The 21,311-nt window shown below is 40.7% G+C and overlaps 1 protein-coding gene across 1 annotated transcript in view; it reads left to right on the top strand.

Moving 5' to 3' along the window:
• The first annotated feature begins 2,458 nt into the window (after positions 1-2,458).
• LOC135489967 (mucin-2-like) overlaps positions 2,459-21,311 on the top strand; it is a 32,757-nt gene continuing 13,904 nt past the window's right edge. The window contains exon 1 of the mRNA XM_064775606.1: positions 2,459-4,498. Within this exon, the coding sequence (XP_064631676.1) occupies positions 2,464-4,498 (2,035 nt within the window). The 5' untranslated portion in view covers positions 2,459-2,463. The remainder of the gene's footprint in view (positions 4,499-21,311) is intronic.

The following is a 21,311-nucleotide window of genomic DNA, read 5'->3' as shown; positions in this document are numbered from 1 at the left end:
CACAAGTCACCATACACATGATTGACCGATAACACAGGGCATGCATCAGGTGAACGTATGGTCATCCCTAAAAATAGCACTGGCATAGTCTGACCAAAATTAGGTTAAAATCCACATCGCAAAGCGGAGTCTATTTCAATGGGCTAATCAAAACAAGGATAGCTCACTACTACAGCCTCGGTCTCATGAATGTTCGCCTTTTCAGGTTCCATATTGGCAAAACATGCTGTGGAGCATGGTTCTCTCACCGAGGTTGGCATCTCGCAATTTCGCATTCCGCATCTCGCAGTTAATAATAAGCCTGCAATCATTACTACAGATTATAATTACCGATTTATTATATCTCTTTATTACTGCATTATGGGCAAGTAACATTAACTGTCTAATTATCCGGGATCTCAAATAGGCACCGGTTTTTAGGGACGGTGATGGGGGTGGGGCAACCTGCTGCGTGTTCTCGCTTCAAAAAACTTAATTTAATTGATTAATTACAACTTGATTCCCAAACGCGTGATTTCTAGGCCACGTGTTTGATGTAAATAAAAAGAAACCCTCTCATTGATCAATGACTTCGGCAATCAGCGGAAATTTCCGAACTAAACCAAACGACGGTCAATTGTGTATATATTAGCACTTCCCATTTTCACTTAATAACCAATTCTCCTTGAGCCACTGGCATGAAACCTTTACGGATGAATATTATGGATTTATTTATTCATGAACCAAATGATTGGCGCCAAAAAAGTCCAAGTCCGAGAATGCCATGGAAATTTTTTTTCCATATTGCCTGATCTTTAGAGACAGTGCATCTTAAATATAACTTCTGAATGTTCCAGATTATGATTTAATATAACCAATTGTTCTTATATACGTAAAACCAAATATATATATACAATGTATATAAACTCAGTGTTGTCATTGTTTCTTACCATATCAAATTAGGCCTATTTTGTAAAAGCCTCCCCTGCTTGAACATGGAATGGGCCAACCAAGATGTACTCATGTGCGACATGCAAATGGTTCATAGAGATGAGCTAATTACTATTTACAGTTAGGGTCACTCTGGGTGTGTTTGCATCACACCTGATCGAACCTATTCAACTAAGGCCTTTGATCTTTAATGGCCTGTTTTTTGGGAAGCCCTAGTATTATTTCACAGGTTTTCTGGAAATCCTATCTTTTTGACAAAGTCGGATGAATTAGGAAAAAGTTAGAGATACCGTTAATGAGTCGGAAAAAGCCTCCTTCTAGTGTAACCTTTTAAATTAATTACTCGTATCACCTGTATTTCTTTTCATAGGGGATCAAGGAAACTCATGGAAATGTCAAGAAATCGATCTTGGAGATACTGTTACACAAATTATATTTGAAGCAGTGAGAGGCACCAGCATTCGGGGTGATACTGCACTTGATGACATAACGGTCACTGACACGGTTTGCGGGGTAACTACTATGGCAACTACAACACCAACAGTTGCATTATTGCCTACAAGTACAACTACATCATTGGCTACATCGACAAGAATTTTTACAACATTTGCATTGCCTACAACTACAACAGCGCCGACAACCACACCGATGCGACCTATTACAACGATTCCATCAACTACAACGATTCCATTAACGACAACGAAGCCGTCAACCACAACAATTCCATCAGCTACATCGATTCCATCAACCACAACAATTCCATCAACTACGGCAATTCCATCAACCACATCAACCGCATCGACTCCATCAACTACAATAACCCAATCAGCTACGACTATTTCATCACACACAATGACTCAATCGACTACAACGACTCCGTCAACTACAGAAGTTCCGTCAAGTACGACGATTCTATCAATCACATCGACTCTATCAACAACAAGGATTTCATCAGCCACAAGGATTCCGTTAACCACAACCATTCCATCAACCTCTTCAACCACAACGACTCCATCTCCAATAAAGACTCCATCAGCTACAACCATTTTGTCAACTACGAAGACACCTTCAACTACAAAAATTCCATCAGCGCAAACAACTCAATCAACTACATTGATTCCCTCAACTACATCTATTCCATTAACTACAATGATTCCTACAACAACTACTGCTATGCCCACAACTAAAACGATGCCAACAACTACCAGGATGCCAACAATCACAACGATACCCACAACTAAATCGATGCCCACAACTACAATGATGCCAACAACTGCAACGATGCCAACAACTGCAACGATGCCAACAACTACAATTATGCCAATAACTACAACTATGCCAACAACTACAACTATGCCAACAACTACTACGATGCCAACAACTACTACGATGCCAACAACTACAACTATGCCCACAACTACAACGATGCCTACAACTACCAGGATGCCAACAGTCACAACGATACCCACAACTCAATCGATACCAACAACTACAACGACGCCAACAACTGCAACGATGCCAACAACAACAACGATGTCAAAAACTACTACGATGCCAACAACTGCAACGATGCCAACAACTACAACGATGTCAACAACTTCAACGATGCCAACAACAGCAACGATGCCAACAACTACAACGATGTCAACAACTACAACGATGCCAACAACTACAACGATGTCAACAACTAAAACGATGCCAACAACTACAACAATGCCAGCAACTACTACGATGCCAACAACTACAGCGATGCCAATAGCTACCCCGATGCAATCAACTACTACGATGCCAACAACTACACGGATGCCCACAACTAAAACGATGCCAACAACTACCAGGATGCCAACAACCACAACGATACCCACAACTAAATCGATGCCCACAACTAAAATTATGCCAATAACTACAACTATGCCAACAACTACAACGATGCCAACAACTACAACGATGCCCACAACTACAACGATGCCCACAACTACAACGATGCCAACAACTACCAGGATGCCAACAATCACAACGATACCCACAACTAAATCGATACCAACAACTACAACGACGCCGACAACTGCAACGATGCCAACAACTACAACGATGCCAACAACCACAACGATACCCACAACTAAATCGATGCCCATAACTACAATTATGCCAATAACTACAACTATGCCAACAACTACAACGATGCCAACAACTGCAACGATGCCAACAACTACAATTATGCCAATAACTACAACTATGCCAACAACTACAACTATGCCAACAACTACTACGATGCCAACAACTACTACGATGCCAACAACTACAACTATGCCCACAACTACAACGATGCCCACAACTTCAACGATGCCAACAACTACCAGGATGCCAACAATCACAACGATACCCACAACTAAATCGATACCAACAACTACAACAACGCCGACAACTGCAACGATGCCAACAACTACAACAATGCCAACAACTACTACGATGCCAAAAACTACAACTATGCCCACAACTACAACGATGCCAACAACTACCAGGATGCCAACAACCACAACGATACCCACAACTAAATCGATGCCCACAACTACAATTATGCCAATAACTACAACTATGCCAACAACTACAACGATGCCAACAACTGCAACGATGCCAACAACTACAATTATGCCAATAACTACAACTATGCCAACAACTACAACTATGCCAACAACTACTACGATGCCAACAACTACTACGATGCCAACAACTACAACTATGCCCACAACTACAACGATGCCCACAACTACAACGATGCCAACAACTACCAGGATGCCAACAATCACAACGATACCCACAACTAAATCGATACCAACAACTACAACGACGCCGACAACTGCAACGATGCCAACAACTACAGCGATGCCAACAACCACAACGATACCCACAACTAAATCGATACCAACAACTACAACGACGCCGACAACTGCAACGATGCCAACAACTACAACGATGCCAACAACTACTACGATGCCAACAATCACAACGATACCCACAACTCAATCGATACCAACAACTACAACGACGCCAACAACTGCAACGATGCCAACAACTACAACGATGTCAAAAACTACTACGATGCCAACAACTGCAACGATGCCAACAACTACAACGATGTCAACAACTACAACGATGCCAACAACTACAACAATGCCAGCAACTACTACGATGCCAATAACTGCAACGATGCCAACAACTACAACGATGTCAACAACTACAACGATGCCAACAACTACAACAATGCCAGCAACTACTACGATGCCAACAACTACAACGATGCCAATAGCTACCCCGATGCCATCAACTACTACGATTCCAACAACTACACGGATGCCCACAACTACGACGGTGTCCACAACTACATCGATGCCAACAACTACAACAACTGTCGAATCCTCGACAACTCTTACAAATGGACTGTCTTCTTCTGTAACTATGAATACAGCTCAAAATATGACATCGATGGCAACCTCTGGTACGACAAATCAAACAGGTCTGGAACCTGCAGAAACCGGAGGATCAGAAGCTGCAACGTTTCTGGAACAAAGTAAGAGCTTTTATCTTTTTCGGCCACTAGTTATTGTATCTTCAGGTGCCTGTGACGAAATCAGCTTCTTGTTGGACCGATCATTTTCGATCTCTTCTTCCCAGAGGTTATAGCTCCGTCGAAAAGCACTACCTTATCTCCATCTATAAAGACAGTCATGCAGAATGTGCTCTAGCTATGGGTCGCTAAGTCCACTGGCAGGAAGCATACATATGGATTGAGTGCTAGTCTCTCTAGGTGCTGGTGCTTATACGTAGCCGGTATACCGGAATCTGGCCTTCTGCTTGAAGGAGACTTATTGCCACAGTCTCTTTTGCAAAGCTATAAAGTTGCGACATAAACATACACTAATGTACAAAGCAGTGATAAATCTTAAGAGGCAGTCAAAATCATTTTACATGTATACACCTCATAGTCTGCATAACACAGCGCCAAAGATCTGAAGTAGTTATGGGTAACTTGCCATCCACAACAATAATGAGAGTCCATAGACATTGGTATTTTTAATTAAACCAAACGCTTGGAGAAATACAAGGAAGAAAATGAACTGAAGATTTCGGCCAAACTTTCTATTTTGTAACTTTGGTTACTGAAATGTGAAAATCTTCTTGGAATCATAAAAACCGCACTCATAATTGGCTGAGCAGTTTTTGCACAGCGGCCGAAATTTAAAGAACATAGAAATTTCCTTCCGAAGCCGACTATAGTTGTAAAGCCTGTTTCCATTGTCTTTCTTATCTGTTAACTACATTTTACTTTATAGACAAACTGACTTTTGGAATAGCTGGAGGATGTCTTGCTCTTTTTCTTCTCATCACCCTTACCATTATCGCTGTGAAAAGGAAGAGTTCGGGGTAAATAGAAGAGTTACAAGTTACTTAGCTGATGAGAGAGAAAATTTGACAGTATCTCCATCTATTATTTGCCGTGTATTTTGCTCAGCATTTACTTGCTGACAGGATCTCAGTCTTCTTTTGCTAACGCGTGTATTATCTCACGATGACTTCATCATTCCACCATTTGCCCCATTAATGCATTTGCTGACGGTATTGGTATATCTCCCACGGGGGCTCGTAAGTAGTATCATATATTTTTTGGTAATAGGTTTAGTCATTTTTCGATTCCTCATCGCCGATGAAAATACTCTTACCGGAGGTGAAAGCTGTTCTCACCGGAGATGGAAACCATTCTTTTTGCAACTGAAAAAAAGATACAGAGGACTAACCACTGTAATCTCCAGCCTGGCCTCTTTATTTGCCAACTGTTACCAAAAGCAGTAACTAAATCAGAAAAACGTGTATAACTTAATCATCGATTTTGCCCATTATTCTGAACTGGGTAAGAGATCAGGCAACGTGCTGAGGACTTTAGATTTAGGCGATTTTGAATGCGACTTTGCCTTGTTCGAATGGTCAACTGGCCACATTAATTCTGTTATACCATAGCTTTTAAACATAACATCTATATCAAAAGTTGTTTATAAGATATTCCTGGATTAAATATACTCACCAAATATCTAAAGTATTATGTAACCTTGATATCTCACTTAAGCAGTAAAATTATACATTACATATATATTCCCAATCACGCTATCAGTAGCGGACTTAATGCATTGCTCGTATTAGCAGTCTTAAACCATTAGAAGGCTTAACTTATTTGTGAGCATAGGCAATAATGACAAAATGAGTAGGCCCAGTGCAGGTCGTTAAGACCTAACATGATCGTACGTCACAAGGCTAATTGAATTTGTTATTGTTTGCTTTTCAACAGAAATTCTCCCAAATGTGTTGACGACGAGGCCGGTTTAGTCGAAGGACGCAACATCGACCAAAAGGCGCTCATGGGCAGTAACTATTTTAACGAAGTCGGTGGAGGGATGCAAATGTCCGAAATGAACACAAGAGGACCACAGAACGAGTTCGAAAACCAAACGTACGGTGACAATTATCATTTATTTATATAAGTGTGCATACTCTAAAAATGTGTTCCTCTATTGTCAGATTTGGGTTGGCGGAGGAGGCACTGGCAAAGAGTAGAATGATCTTGCAATTGTTGCGCTGTTGCCTTGCCAGTGCAACAGTTGGCCTGGCACGTTGTCATCTGTAGACCGACGGCCCGTACTTGCGGACTCAACCACTCTTTTGAAATATGGCGTCGAGTACTTTGACAGGGATATATTTTTCCCGGATTTTTATTTATAGGCTTATAATATACTCTACACTCACCGATCTATGACCTCGGTCCGTATGCATAAAGCGCGCATATTAAGTGTGAAAATTTCCTTAAATGTAAGTTTTAACCTTAAGAGGCTCCTTATCTTAAGTGATATGCATAATACATCTTAACTTGGGAAATAATTAAGTATTTTCCTTTAATCCTACCCTTCCGTAAGGTACCCAGCAAATTTGAATTCGGTTGCCTGGCGCAATTCTTTTTGAGAAAAGCCATGCTCCTAGCTGTATTAGCCTGTACAGATTCAACTCACGGTAGTGAATGATCCTTAAAGAATACTACTAGGACAATTTTTGTATTGATGACCTCTTCATACATCATTATGCAAGAACCCTGCCTTAATTTAGCCAACATTGATTTGAGACAGCAATTTCTACTGGTTGGGAGCTATTGCATAAAAGGTATCATCGTGCAACTGACCACGTTTGGAGAAAAGGAAAAAACTTGAGCCTAATGATAAATTATTTCATAAGTATTACCTTAAATAGGTTATAATGCCTCCCACTTACGTAATTTCCTTTGCTAGGAAATCTTAGGCGACCTTAAGTGAAAAACTAAGTTAAAGGCGAAGATGTTTTATGCATATAGGTCCGGTTCAGTAACTTGAGGCATGACCGCCCCCAGTATTATATAATATGCATCGAGCAGGCCAAGGTTCCTTCATTGTGATTGGCTAGAACGTTTCGATGTTAGGATTGACCTGATCACTTGTTACCTAACCACTATTTCTATCAATGCTTTTGGTGTGGTTGATAAATTTTCCTGTCTATTAGCCTAGATCAATTGACGATGTAGCTTCGATAAAAGAAATCGTATTGTAAATAAAGTGAAACCCTTCCGGGCCTATCCTGAACTCTTACTATGAAATTGATGTATAGGCGAAATGCATATGTGACGGGGCACAATTAACGAATGTGTCCATTATCATCCAATATTCATGTTCAAATCACCTTATCTAATATTGCAGTGAGTTTAATATCAGTTAAATGAAACTTAACAGTTAGTGAGTTCACTTTTTACCAACATGTCAGGATATTTTTATCACAAACAACCATCCCAACTGGACCCAAGCTATCATTTATTCTTAAAACTTCTAAGAAACTCCAGATTGGTATCAGTTGGTAACAGCTTTAGAAGTGATGTGTAGGTGTTGAAGCCTATGGCATGATCAGCTAGAGAGAGAGCTTGCACAGGAAGTTAACTTATCCTGCCTCTGCCAGTTACAGTTTCTAGGAAATTGTAGAGTCATTTCCGCATGGTCTAAGACATTTAGCTGGGGAGCAAAGGCAATCGATCACTTGCGTCTTGATCTCTTGCGAGACAAGACCGTCGGTTAAAAGACATTCCAGATTCATCATCAGATATCCAATTTACAATACATGGGATTTTGTGAGGGTTTTCAATATATTTCAATGTGCCTTTAAACAGACCAGGAGTCACAGCAAAGGAGAATACGAAGGAATAGAGGACCGTGTGATTAGTCAGAAGTTCAATAGACTGTGGACAGGAGAATCCCAGGTCGTGGGACTGAAAGGTGACCTGTCATTGCTCTTTTTTATTTTGTTTGTACTTTGTGCGAATGTCAATGTGCAGATAAAAATGCTCAAGATTTTGCAAGTTGAATAAATTAGCATATCCAAAAAGAATCTGGGATACCCTTAACTGAGAGCCAAGAGCCAAGAGCCACGATCACCTTTTACTGGACAGATAGGCGTACATACTTACCTATCACTGCGCCATCTAGACGGTCATACTGGTCAATGTTATATCCAATACGCGATAGCAGGTCATGTGATCTTTGAAATTTATGTAGGTGATCTGATCGACCAAGAGCCGTATGATCAGGCAACCACCAGTCATATAATATAAACTCTTTCATGTTTTGCCGACGACGGTAGGCCTACCAAATGCTATCGAACACTTACTTGTTTTCACGTAAAATCGCTAAAAGTTTGAGTGTCACACTTATCTTCTTCAAAAGACACATCAGGTACCCGTGTCATATTTCTTGTTGATTTCTGTCTATAAATTATTTCATTATTCCTTGATCGTGGGTATTCAATAGTGCAAATTACAAATAATTTTTCTGTACACAATTGTACCATCGTTACCTGGGAATGTTAGGGTTCAAAAATGGCGTCACAAGCTGAGGCCGCAATGGATACCCCTAAGGATGACCTCATCCCCTTCCCAATGTCTTATGATATCTCCACTCGTGAAACGAAGGTCATAGAATCCAAATACTGTATGCATTCGATCGACCACACCGATGACACCGTGAAATGGAAGAATATGATGATAAAAACAGATAATTGAGGAGTGTCATCTTGTTTCAGAAATTTGGTTCAGTGAGGTTGTTACCTCCGTAATTACTCGACTCGTGGTTGGTTGGGAAATGTTGACAGTTTCACCAGTACAACCTGTTGGAATGATCCGCAAGCATAAAAGGTGTAAACCGGAGAGTCGCAAGCAGGCCTGTTTCCACCAAAACCGCTGCGACCGACGAAGCGATCATCGCGACGATTTTGTCGATTTAAGGGCTGTTTCCACCGAACGCGGTTATCGCAGCGATTTGCAACCCGTTTGTCTTTGCGATGGTCGCAGAGGATCACTTTCATGGATTACCCAATAACAGTTTCCACCAGTACAGTGCGATTCAGTCAAATTGCGTCAGCCGCTCCGATCATCGCTGGAAATCACTTTCAGACTGATTTTAATGCGATTACCCGCACGGGTAACAATCAGAATGTTCGTTATACCGCCTAAAAATAGTTTGTACGGCCAAACTAAGCCTTATAAAGCCATGCATATGCCTTTATCTTTCTTTGCGTTGGCGAGACACGTCCAAGAGGTCAATATGGCAACAGTAGACATGAAAGAAAATCGGATTTTGTTGGTAGTTCATAGTTGATAGTTCGTATCTTCTTTCATCAAGTCTCCCTCTATCAAGTTCAGGATCTCTCCAAACTGACGTGTACTCATACGGAAATACTGGTGAAACTTGTCTTCGTACGAATAAAGTTCTCTCACAAGCTGATGATACTCCCCGTATTTCTTTCTCTTCTGGGATATATCATGAACCCATATTCCATGCTGCCTCTTTCGATTTCTTGTCCTGGTATAAAGATACAAGGCCAAAATCTCATCTAATTCAACGTCTGTTTCTTGCATTTCAGCCTGACGATCCTTATCGTCAGAAGTTCACCCTGGGTGGGCTAGAAATTATACGTTTTTCGACAACTCGACTTTATTAACAAACATCTCTTTAATGTTTGAAACACTGGTACAAAGATTACACACGTTGATTACGGAACTTGAAATGGTACGGATCGGAGACGGAGCCTTGACCTTCACCTTACGTCTTTTCACAGCACTTCGCGTCCTCTTCACTTCACAGTTGCATTTACGAGTTGTACACAAGTCGTTTTTGCCAGTTTCAGTGTTCATAAGCACAGCGAGTCTGCGAGCTGTTAAAATTTACGTAGATTCCTCTAGCCCTTGCTCTTGGCCCGAGGATTTCAACCAATTTCTACGGAAAACACGAAGTTTTCTTCTTAAAACCGAGCGTTGTTACTGTCGCTGACCTAATTCCGTCTCCGCCGTAATACTAGTCTTGTCTTCGCGGCAACTGGCCACGACACAGCCATCTGCAAAAACACTTCGGATGTCTCGTTGCGATTACTCGCGAGATTTCCCGTATTCGGTGGGAGCTGTAAATCGACAAAATCTTCGCGATGATCGCTCCGTCGGTCGCAGCGGTTTTGGTGGAAACAGGCCTTAACAGTTCCCACCGAATACGGGAAATCTCGCGAGTAATCGCAACGAGACATCCGAAGTGTTTTTGCAAATGGCTGACATGCAAGAAACAGACGTTGAATTAGATGAGATTTTGGCCTTGTATCTTTATACCAGGACAAGAAATCGAAAGAGGCAGCATGGAATATGGGTTCATGATATATTTCAGAAGAGAAAGAAACACGGGGAGTATCATCAGCTTGTGAGAGAACTTTATTCGTACGAAGACAAGTTTCACCAATATTTCCGTATGAGTACACGTCAGTTTGGAGAGATCCTGAACTTGATAGAGGGAGACTTGATGAAAGAAGATACGAACTATCGAGAAGCTATAACACCGAAAGAAAGAACGAACATTCTGATTGGTACCCGTGGAAACTGTAATATGGGTAATCCGTGAAAGTGATCCTCTGCGACCGTCGCAACGACAAACGGATCGCAAATCGCTGCGATAACCGCGTTCGGTGGAAACAGCCCTTTACAGTTCCCACCGAATACGGGAAATCTCGCGAGTAATCGCAACGAGACATCCGAAGTGTTTTTGCAAATGGCTGACATGCAAGAAACAGACGTTGAATTAGATGAGATTTTGGCCTTGTATATACCAGGACAAGAAATTGAAAGAGTCTTTCAACTGTTTGTCGTAGAGCATTGGCTTTTTCTCTACCAACAAAATCAGATTTTCTTTCATGTCTACTGCTGCCATATTTACCTCTTGGACGTGTCTCGCCAACGCAAAGAAAGAGAAAGGCCTCTGCATGGCTTACAAACTATTATAAGGCGGTATAACGAACATTCTAATTGGTATTAAAATCAGTCTGAAAGTGATTTCCAGCGATGATCGGAGCGGCTGACGCAATTTGACTGAATCGCCCTGTACTGGTGCATGGAAACTGTTATTGGGTAATCCATGAAAGTGATCCTCTGCGACCGTCGCAACGACAAACGGATCGCAAATCGCTGCGATAACCGCGTTCGGTGGAAACAGCCCTTTAACTCAGGAGGCAGCGTAATTCCTCCTAGTTTCCGATTCGTGGTCATCCCTCACAAGAGTAATGTTTGCCGATCAAAATGATATCGCTGATATAATTATAAGTCGTTTTAGAAGTCCTGTGGATGGAGGCGATCACGAAAAACCCTTTCCCTGCGAACTGCACGCCTGTGTGCAATTTCATGTTGCCAAGCCATCATCAACAAACTCATCTCCGATGAGCGCCGTGCTAAAAATGAACTGAAAGAACCAGTCCACTTAGTGTTAAGACTGCCCCGGTGGTGTCTCAAATCTAAGATTCTATTTGAGTGGGCCACCTGACTTAAGCATATTTATGAATATGACTTATTTTAAGTAAGTACCTCACTTAAACTTAAGATGCATTTTAGGTGCCCCACTTTGACTTAAGTAGCTTTATGAATACGGGCCCCGGCGATTTTTGCTGGGGAGTTGGCATCCCCATCCGGATCTATTTTTGACGGCCCGAATGACAAACACGTGTGACTGTACAAAGTGTATGAAGTGCAGGCACAATGTACACCCGTATTGTACAGACGGCGTAACGATAGTACGATAAAAAAATCCAGGCTGCAGACAACCCCTATCCAGGCGGCGATGTCTTACAACGTCATAAACGGTTACAAAAAAACTTTATTCATTAGCACCTGTGGGCCTCGGGCTCCCGAAGATAATAATTATATTCATTTGCCTATATTTTCCCTTTGCTCGTGGCTTTCCTGGCGGCACTTGGCTCTTAAAAGAGTATTGGCTCTTGGCTCTTGGCTCTTGGCTCTTTGCTCTTATATTAGGGTGTCCCAAGGAATCTAGCCTCAATTTTATTCTGTTTAGCTTTAAATAATCATTGGACAAATCGGTGTCGCCTATCCTTTGTCCATCCAGATTGTATAATGTCGAATGGCATCCAACGACAATTCGCACAATATCTATGAGGGCTTGGCTTGCATCCCCAGAAACGGTCTTTGATCAGTGAGTCAGAAATGACTTAAGGTCGACGATTTTTACCAGCATCAAACGATTTGTACATGATTTACGCGCTTTATGTGGTTCACCGGTAAAGATACAGTCAGATACAAACCAAACATCAGAACTAACTACAAAATCTAAGTAGGTCTTTAAAAAACAAACCATAATGACGACATGAAAATGGCGGAGCATTCAGGGTATGGCGACATTGCTGCCTTTGGGACTCGATTAAGCTCTTTACACACTGACAACATTTTGGGAAACATGTTGGCCAACATGTTGTCCAGGTGCGATGTTATCGAAAATGTTGGCAGTGTGTACAGTTCGGAAACATTCGGTAACATGTTGGCCAAATGTTGCTCAAATGTTGTCGAAATAATACAAAATCAATTTTGTTGCCGAGATGCTAATGATGTTGTCGAGTTTTATCCAATCAGAAATAGGCCACAAATCACATGATCTACCTTAAGCCATGTGATGTAGTCAAAATGGCAGCCTCAAGCAAGGAATGGTTACTGAGTGAAGTTGAACAACTTATTGCAGTATGGGAAAGTTGTGCCTGTTTATGGGATGTAACATCCAGGGAATATAAAGACAAGAACAAAAAGAAAGCTGCTATTCTAGAAATAGCTACAAAATTTGCCCCATGCTGGTGTCTCATATAAATCCATGGTCTTGTCAACACTCTTTTCTCATCTTTACGTCTTCTTCGCCGTCTTTCATTCAATCAGGATACGTCAAATTATGGCAGAGCCACCGAAAATATATCTTCTTCTCTTGGAATCTTCCATTGTTTATGAATTTCCCTCCAAAATATTCCCTCAAAAATCCTCATTTCTCGGAAACATTCGACAACAAGTTGCCCAACATGTTGTCGAATGTTGTCATGTGTATACAGGGCCAAATTTTCGATAACATCGCACCTGGACAACATGTTGGCCAACATGTTTCCCAAAATGTTGTCAGTGTGTACAGAGCTTTATCGAAAATGTTGGCAGTGTGTACAGTTCGGAAACATTCGGAAACATTCGGTAACATGTTGGCCAAATGTTGCTCAAATGTTGTCGAAATAATACAAAATCAATTTTGTTGCCGAGATGCTAATGATGTTGTCGAGTTTTATCCAATCAGAAATAGGCCACAAATCACATGATCTACCTTAAGCCATGTGATGTAGTCAAAATGGCAGCCTCAAGCAAGGAATGGTTACTGAGTGAAGTTGAACAACTTATTGCAGTATGGGAAAGTTGTGCCTGTTTATGGGATGTAACATCCAGGGAATATAAAGACAAGAACAAAAAGAAAGCTGCTATTCTAGAAATAGCTACAAAATTTGCCCCATGCTGGTGTCTCATATAAATCCATGGTCTTGTCCACACTCTTTTCTCATCTTTACGTTTTCTTCGCCGTCTTTCAATCAGGATACGTAAAATTATGGCAGAGCCACCGACAATACATCTTCTTCTCTGGAATCTTCCATTGTTTATGAATTTCCCTCTAAAATATTCCCTCAAAAATCCTCATTTCTCGGAAACATTCGACAACAAGTTGCCCAACATGTTGTCGAATGTTGTCATGTGTATACAGGGCCAAATTTTCGATAACATCGCACCTGGACAACATGTTGGCCAACATGTTTCCCAAAATGTTGTCAGTGTGTACAGAGCTTTATCCACAGCCAGGGCTCATAATACAATATGATTTCGAAAAAGTAATCTACGCTTACATAACGTTGAAACCCTCATGTCAAATAGAGATGTCACACCGTCATTCAAGAGTAAATCGAACTTTGCGGCACTCCACAATCAATTTCATCTTGTTAACTTCGAAGTAGCAGGTGGAGTGAGAAACTCGAGAATAAAAAAGTGACGCTACAAACTCGCCAAGGAGCCATCCGGACTGAACGACACGACAGATCTGTGTCACAGATTGTGATAAATCTGGTTCGTTATCATATCAAGAGACGAGGCTTTTACTTATGACACTTTTGTGCAGAGGATGAGATTGATCTGTATATCGCCAAGTAAGAACTTTACCTTGAAGAATCAAAAGCAATTCCGTGTTCCTAGAGTTCTGAATTCACAGATGCCGTACTGTGGGAAAACCTTCCCCCTTGTATTAAATATTCAATTCAGCGTATACTTAGGTATTCAGATCTTGAGTTCTTTGTAAACACTGGTCCGTATTTCATAGTATTAGAAACACGAGCAAAATTTCTTTCCTTAATTCCGTCTACTGGATGGGGGTTCCTATTTTATAGTCCGCGGCTTATAGTTGATATCTTATGAGATCCATGGTGCTGAAACGCTGTCAACATGTCACCAGCTGACACAGACTGTTTTATCCGAATGCAAACATCGGCTTGGCACGAGATGCAGGTATGCCACAGAGAGCCGTTTTTACGGAGGAACGATGGAGGATGGGTCAAGGAGTTTAGGACTTAAGACCAAGCTCATCATTCCATAATATATTTGCAACTGTAGTATGCTTGATAAGAAGATGAAATATGGAGTTATAATTCTGTACGCGTGACCAGGCAATTTTATCCAGGCAATTTTATGTATGCACTGGTCTTCGAAGTAGAAAAGGACGCTTTCGAAATGTGCACGCGAAGCAGCAGCAGCAGTTCGTTTAGAATTCGGAATTAAATTTAAGAATTTCTAATAATGTGTATTTCAAAAATGCCTTATATATTTTTGTTAATACAAGTGTGTAGGTACTGAATGTAGCCATTATAATTAGGGTGGGTATATATATATATATATTCACACGGTGCGCGTTCATGGAACTGGCTTTGAACTTGATCGAGGATAGTGCGTTAATCATGCCGCCGTAAGGCGGCTCAATATGAATATCCAACGTCTGCTTCTGACTGGAGGTACAATAATCGGCAACAATGGCGGTCTCCATGACAGCAGTAGCATTGGAGACAATACCACCAATGAATATTCATATGTTGGAGGGTCCAGGCCTATCAATTAGACGAGTGCATGTTTTTAACTATCAAGTACAAATTTGGAGAGGTATTGAAAATATATTTGCTGTGGCAAGTCTGCAGATATAAATAAATTATTTGATGAAAAAATCAATTTCGAATTTTGCTAATTTGGTAATAGGGGGCGTGTTTTGAGATTTTTCTGCCAGTTGGCTGAAAAGAGTAGAAATATCAATGTCTGTCTAATTTGTCGATTATCAAAAATTTTCCGTGGTCAACTACCAGTTTACTTTTCACCATTTACTTGCCCGACTGTCCGGAACATCATATCAAAATTTCAGATTCACAAAACACCACGCAGTGTTTGACGCGTCGCGGTCAAACATTGACAATTGAACTGCTAAAAGGCTTAAAAAATCAATGGTGGTCTTGCCTTTACATGTACGTCACAATAATTTCACTAAATAAATCGCCTGCAGTACATGCATGCAGAATTTCTATACATGCAGACTATACTATCAAACAAGGCCCGCAAGCTGGCCCACTCTAAAATTACTGAGTTAACTTGGGATATACTTATAAACTTAGCATATGGTCCACAGTTACGAAGGGAAGGTTGCAGCCCGATGGTCTGGTTAGTCTTGTTTTAAAATTGGAAAGTTTTAGTTTTTTAGGAGAGAATTTAGAACGTGTGTAGATTTAGAAATTCCAAGATGGCCGACAGCTTGCCACACCACCTGTGGCAAGCCATATAACTAATTTTGCATATAGAGGCTGTTCCATAAAAATTGACCTGGGTACATGAATGTAATGTTCGACATCTTACACTGTGTCTACCCTATATAACAACATAATTGATACTTGCCAATATGTGTTTTATTTCCTTTTGCGGCTCACGTACTATTAAATGCACGAACGAACTCGTGCTTTATGACGCTCCTGTTGTAGCAGATTAGGCGGTGGGCCAAATCCAAAATGTTGTCGGGGGCAAAGTAAAAGTAAAAATGATGAATTAGGTGATAACATCACATTTTTGTCATCGAAAAGTTCCAACAACAATAGTTGCACGAAAAACATGAGAATATGCAATTCGAAGAGTGGTTGTTTGAGTTCAGCACTTCACTCTTAGGTGGCAATATTTGCTTTAAAAAGTATTGCCACCTGGAAGGCGAGTAAAGAACTAAATCATTTTATATAGTTTAGGTGTCTTTAAAGTGTTTCCGTGTATTCATCCGCCCTGCAACACCTAACCGTAGTTCCTAAACAATTTTCATGTTCCCGTCATTATATCTCGCACTGCAAGTTGTAACATGTCATACGGAGTTTCTGAAAACGTGAGCACGGCCCAATAAATTGGTAAGAATGATGGCGTTGAAGGCACTCACTGGATTGGAGTGCGTGTGTCGGCCTGGTAAAGTAAGCACCTTAATTGTACTATGCCCTAAGTCCCTTTTTGGATTAGGCTCGCGACAGGTTATCTTGGAAATGGAATGAAAAAACCCAAAAAATCTACGGCAAAAAGTGACGAAAATATAATTTTATTGAACAAGGTAATCTCTTTTACATTGATTTGTGTCATTATTGCCATTTTAACCCTTGCCATTTTAGCATGGTACACGTCTGTCATAAGGTGGCGGAATATCTCCAACAGTACAGTACGTCAGTATAAGCCTCGTGTGGTCACCAGAACATACAGTTCTATCAACTGGTGCGGTGGTTCTAGCATATATACATTAGTTAAATGGGCACGATGATTGAGCTACATTAAATTTCTAACGTACTGAAGTTTTATTAAAGGTTAAACACAAAATTAACTGCATTTAGGGACTTATTGCTGCTATCTAAATGCAACCCCCAATAGATTGATTGGAGTACGCTATTTTGCACAATGCATTGAGACCAGTGACAGCAGGTCCTGTTCCAAATAAGGCCCTCACATATTAGGCATATCACCTACCCACTCCCGTACCCAATGCCAATGTCGGACCAAAGCCAGGTGCATGCAGAGATGCAGAACGCAATTCAAACTGACAACATCAGTCAGTAAAGAATAAAGCAAAGAGCAAGCGCTGGCCACTGTACATATTTTGTCCATCCTGGCATAACTGTTTATTGATACCCTGACTGCATGTTCCGGTAGGCCACTCTGCAGAATTTGCCTTATCACTCAGGTCAGTGTTTCTCGAATAGAACTAAAATAGAACAGGCTAATCATTAATCTCCCTGCTAATACCCTGCACCATGGACCAGGTTGTATAGCACTACATACGTGCTGGAAGCTAATACTGATGTGGCAGGGAGAATATGCGTGAAGTTTGTGTATGCTTTTGAGAATGAGCGGAGCTCTCCAGTCGACGTGCTCTCTGAAAAGTTGTTATTTATTCTAAAACCACGAAGATATTCGACGCATGACACCCTCAGTGACACTCTTACGTATGATCCAGACCTACGAAGCCAAAGGTTGCAAGAATTCGACGCATTTCCAAGGCCCAATTTTGAAACAAACATTACCTCCTAAATAGCGGCCACAACGCGCATTATAGTATAGATTTCTTGTTCACGCTGAATAAAAAAGGACGTAGGACTTTTGTTTTGTCTGTATAGCGACGTATGTACCGTGCCAACTCTAAAAACTTTCCAACTGTGAAAATAACGTGCCAACTATGGTATGCCAACTCTGGAAGAGCACAATTGAGGTTATATGCGTTATTATTGCCACTTGATGTCTCTCGTCAAAGCTAGGGCCAATAGGAACAGAGATAGTCAACTTCTCCGCTGGGTTTCTGCACTTGATGGGGAGGCTGCGTGTCGATTAAAACTCTCTGGGGGTATATATGTGTGGAACCAATCCAAATTTGTGAATAAATTCTTGCGGAGTTCCGATCGGTGAAATTACACTCCCTTGCCGAGAGCATGAAAGTCGGTTAATTAACAGTAGGGCCAATTAATTCGTTTTAGAATCCATATTTCATAGTTGGCATACCATAGTTGGCACGCTATTTTCACAGTTGGAACGATTTCAGAGTTGGCACGGTACAGGCATATGCTTGTGACACGCTTGTCCACATACAGTTGTATGATAAATAATAGGTAATTCAAGGTAATTTACATGTATTTACTATGTTTACATGATTCAAGGCCTTCCCCGTTCGTTCAGAAATTTGACAATTGAACTTGAATTAAAAAAAGTCAAATGTGTAAAATACGTGCTGAATTTAAAATCAACAATGTGATTGTATAATAGACTGATGTACAAATACTATAAATGCCACGTTTCAACAAATTTGAGTTGATTAGACTGCTTTATTGCAGTGTAAATTCATATCTACCTGAGCTACATGAAAATGCATGTTCAATGAAATGGCCAGGGCCATTGTGCTCACCTCATGTGGAGGAAAGATGGACAAAGAGCATGGTATTGTGTCATGTAGTGTTAGGTTTGATGTAGGTCCAAGCAATTACAATTTCCCCAAAATGGCCAATTTACAGTACATTCGACCTCTGTGACCTTGAAAAGTAGGTCAAATCAAAGAAGACCCGGGTGACACATTGAATGGTTGTTAGAATTAGATGTACCTATGATATAAAATTGGTGCCAATCGGGCAAGTCATTACTAGGAATAATGGCATTTTTGAAGAATTTAGGATTTGGCCCCCTCCCTGCAGGCCAAACGGCAAATCAGATCGCACCAAACTTCGGTACCTGAGATCACCTGACCAAGGGGTACATGTGTACTTAATTTGTGATCAATAGTCATTGCAGTTAAGAAACGTGCCATAGTTACGGCCTGACGGCGAATTTACGCCATTTGACCTCTGTGACCTTGACAAGAAGGTCAAATTAAAAACCTGTGTGACATATACTGTATGGTGGTTAGATGTACCCATGATATCAAATTGGTGGCAATCAGGCAAGAAGTTAAGGAATAATCACATTTTTAAGGTTTTTGGATTTTGCCCCCTGGTGGTCAAGTGGTGAATCATATTGGACCAAACTTCGGTCCCTGAGATCACCTGACTAAGGGGTAAATGTGTACCAAATTTGGTATCAATAGTCATTGCAGTTTAGAAACGTGCCATCGTTACATCCTAACGGCCAATTTACACCATTTGACCTCTGTGACCTTGAAAAGGAGGTCAAATCAAAAACCCGGAGGATATATGATGCACCTTTGCTAGAAGTACCTACCATATTTTTTTCAAAATTTCCCGACTACTATTAAGGGAGATATTGCATATTTTCACTTTTAACGTTTGGCCCCCTGGTGGCCAAACCATGAAACGAATCGGACTGAACTTTGGTCTCCAAGGTGTCATTACATAAGGGTACATGTGTACCAAGTTTCAACTCAATAGCTCTAACAGTTACGAAACGTGCCCTGCTAACGGACGACGGACGACGACGACGACGACGACGACGACGACGACGACGGACGACGGACGCCACGGTATGGGATAAGCTCACATCTGCTAAGAGGTGAGCTAATAAAATGAACGGAATGGCGTCCACCTTTAAGCTTATCGATGGTACCTGGTCAAAATGCTTGTAGTCGCCTTAAGCCCCGATTTGTTAAGGTCCTCCACTGAACATAATTCAAATGTTCATAATTTAAAAATGACAGTTAACAACAATACAATCCGGGTAGAATTATATGTATCACAGTAGGTTGGAATACATAACATCCAGTTCACACAGCGGACTTAAAATGTACATTACATGCCTGGGTTTTAGGCCTATAACAGTAGACTTGTGTATCTTCTCAAAGCTGGCCTCATGCCCAAACACAAAATTCCTCTTCGATCTGATCATCTTCCAAAGCATCGGTCGTTAACACAGCCATGACACACGTTAAATGGGGTATTGGTAAACAGAGAACTCAACAAATGAAGAACTAGAAAACCCAAATGATCGATTAGTTTTGCCTAAATTGTAATGTTGGTTCCGAATATGATTGCCCAATGATTTTAATCACTGTACATAAATCTAAATTTGTCAATTACTTGCTGGACAAGATTAATCATCGAAGTCAAAAGACAGTGTTGCATATTGTCAGCTGTTGTTAAATTTTATACCGGGTAACATTTAATCATAAAGTTTTGTTCTGTTTGAATAAATATGATTGCTCAATGACTTTGATCTGACACTGTAATTAAAGTTTTGTTATTACATGTATGTGAATTTGATTGAAATGGTGCATACTGATATTTTGCACTTTTCTATATTCATACCTTTACTTCCAAATAAATAATTTTACTGAAGTTACAATATTTATTCTACTATTTTGAAACTACAATGCTATTTAGCCTACACATCAATCATGATAGTGAAGGGACTCTGCTTCACTGGGACTACATCTCCTTACACACCGATCATGATAGTGAAGGGACTCTGCATCATTGCATGGACTACAAAAGGAAAGGACAACAAGTTAAAAATTTACAAGTTGTTCTTAAGTACAGCGCCGCCTTACAGCCGATAGTGGAACTATAGGCAAAACTAATCGATCATTTGAGTTCTCTAGTTCTTCATTTGTGGAGTTCTCTGTTTACCAATACCCCGTTAAATGTCAATGTCTTGCAGGAGATCGGCCTGTGTGCTAGGCTTTTCTGAGTTGACTATTACTGAAACTACACATCGACTACAGCGCAAGTATGCACAATAAAGAACGGAGAATACAGAAGTTTATACAAGTTATAACTAGATGGAAATACTGTATACATTCTACACAAAACATGTTTCTTGTGGTAAATTACCATGGCAAAAAGAATCATGGATACACATTCGATGTAATTGCCGCGTAGCCTACACTACATACTATATACTGTACACTCAACACTGTAGTACTGTAAACTACACTGTACATTGTTGAGTGTAG

Source organism: Lineus longissimus, chromosome 6, assembly GCF_910592395.1.
Source record: "Lineus longissimus chromosome 6, tnLinLong1.2, whole genome shotgun sequence".
Classification (NCBI taxonomy): domain Eukaryota; kingdom Metazoa; phylum Nemertea; class Pilidiophora; order Heteronemertea; family Lineidae; genus Lineus; species Lineus longissimus.
Note: the sequence above shows the minus strand (reverse complement) of the source record. Positions and strands in the feature narration are given on the sequence as shown.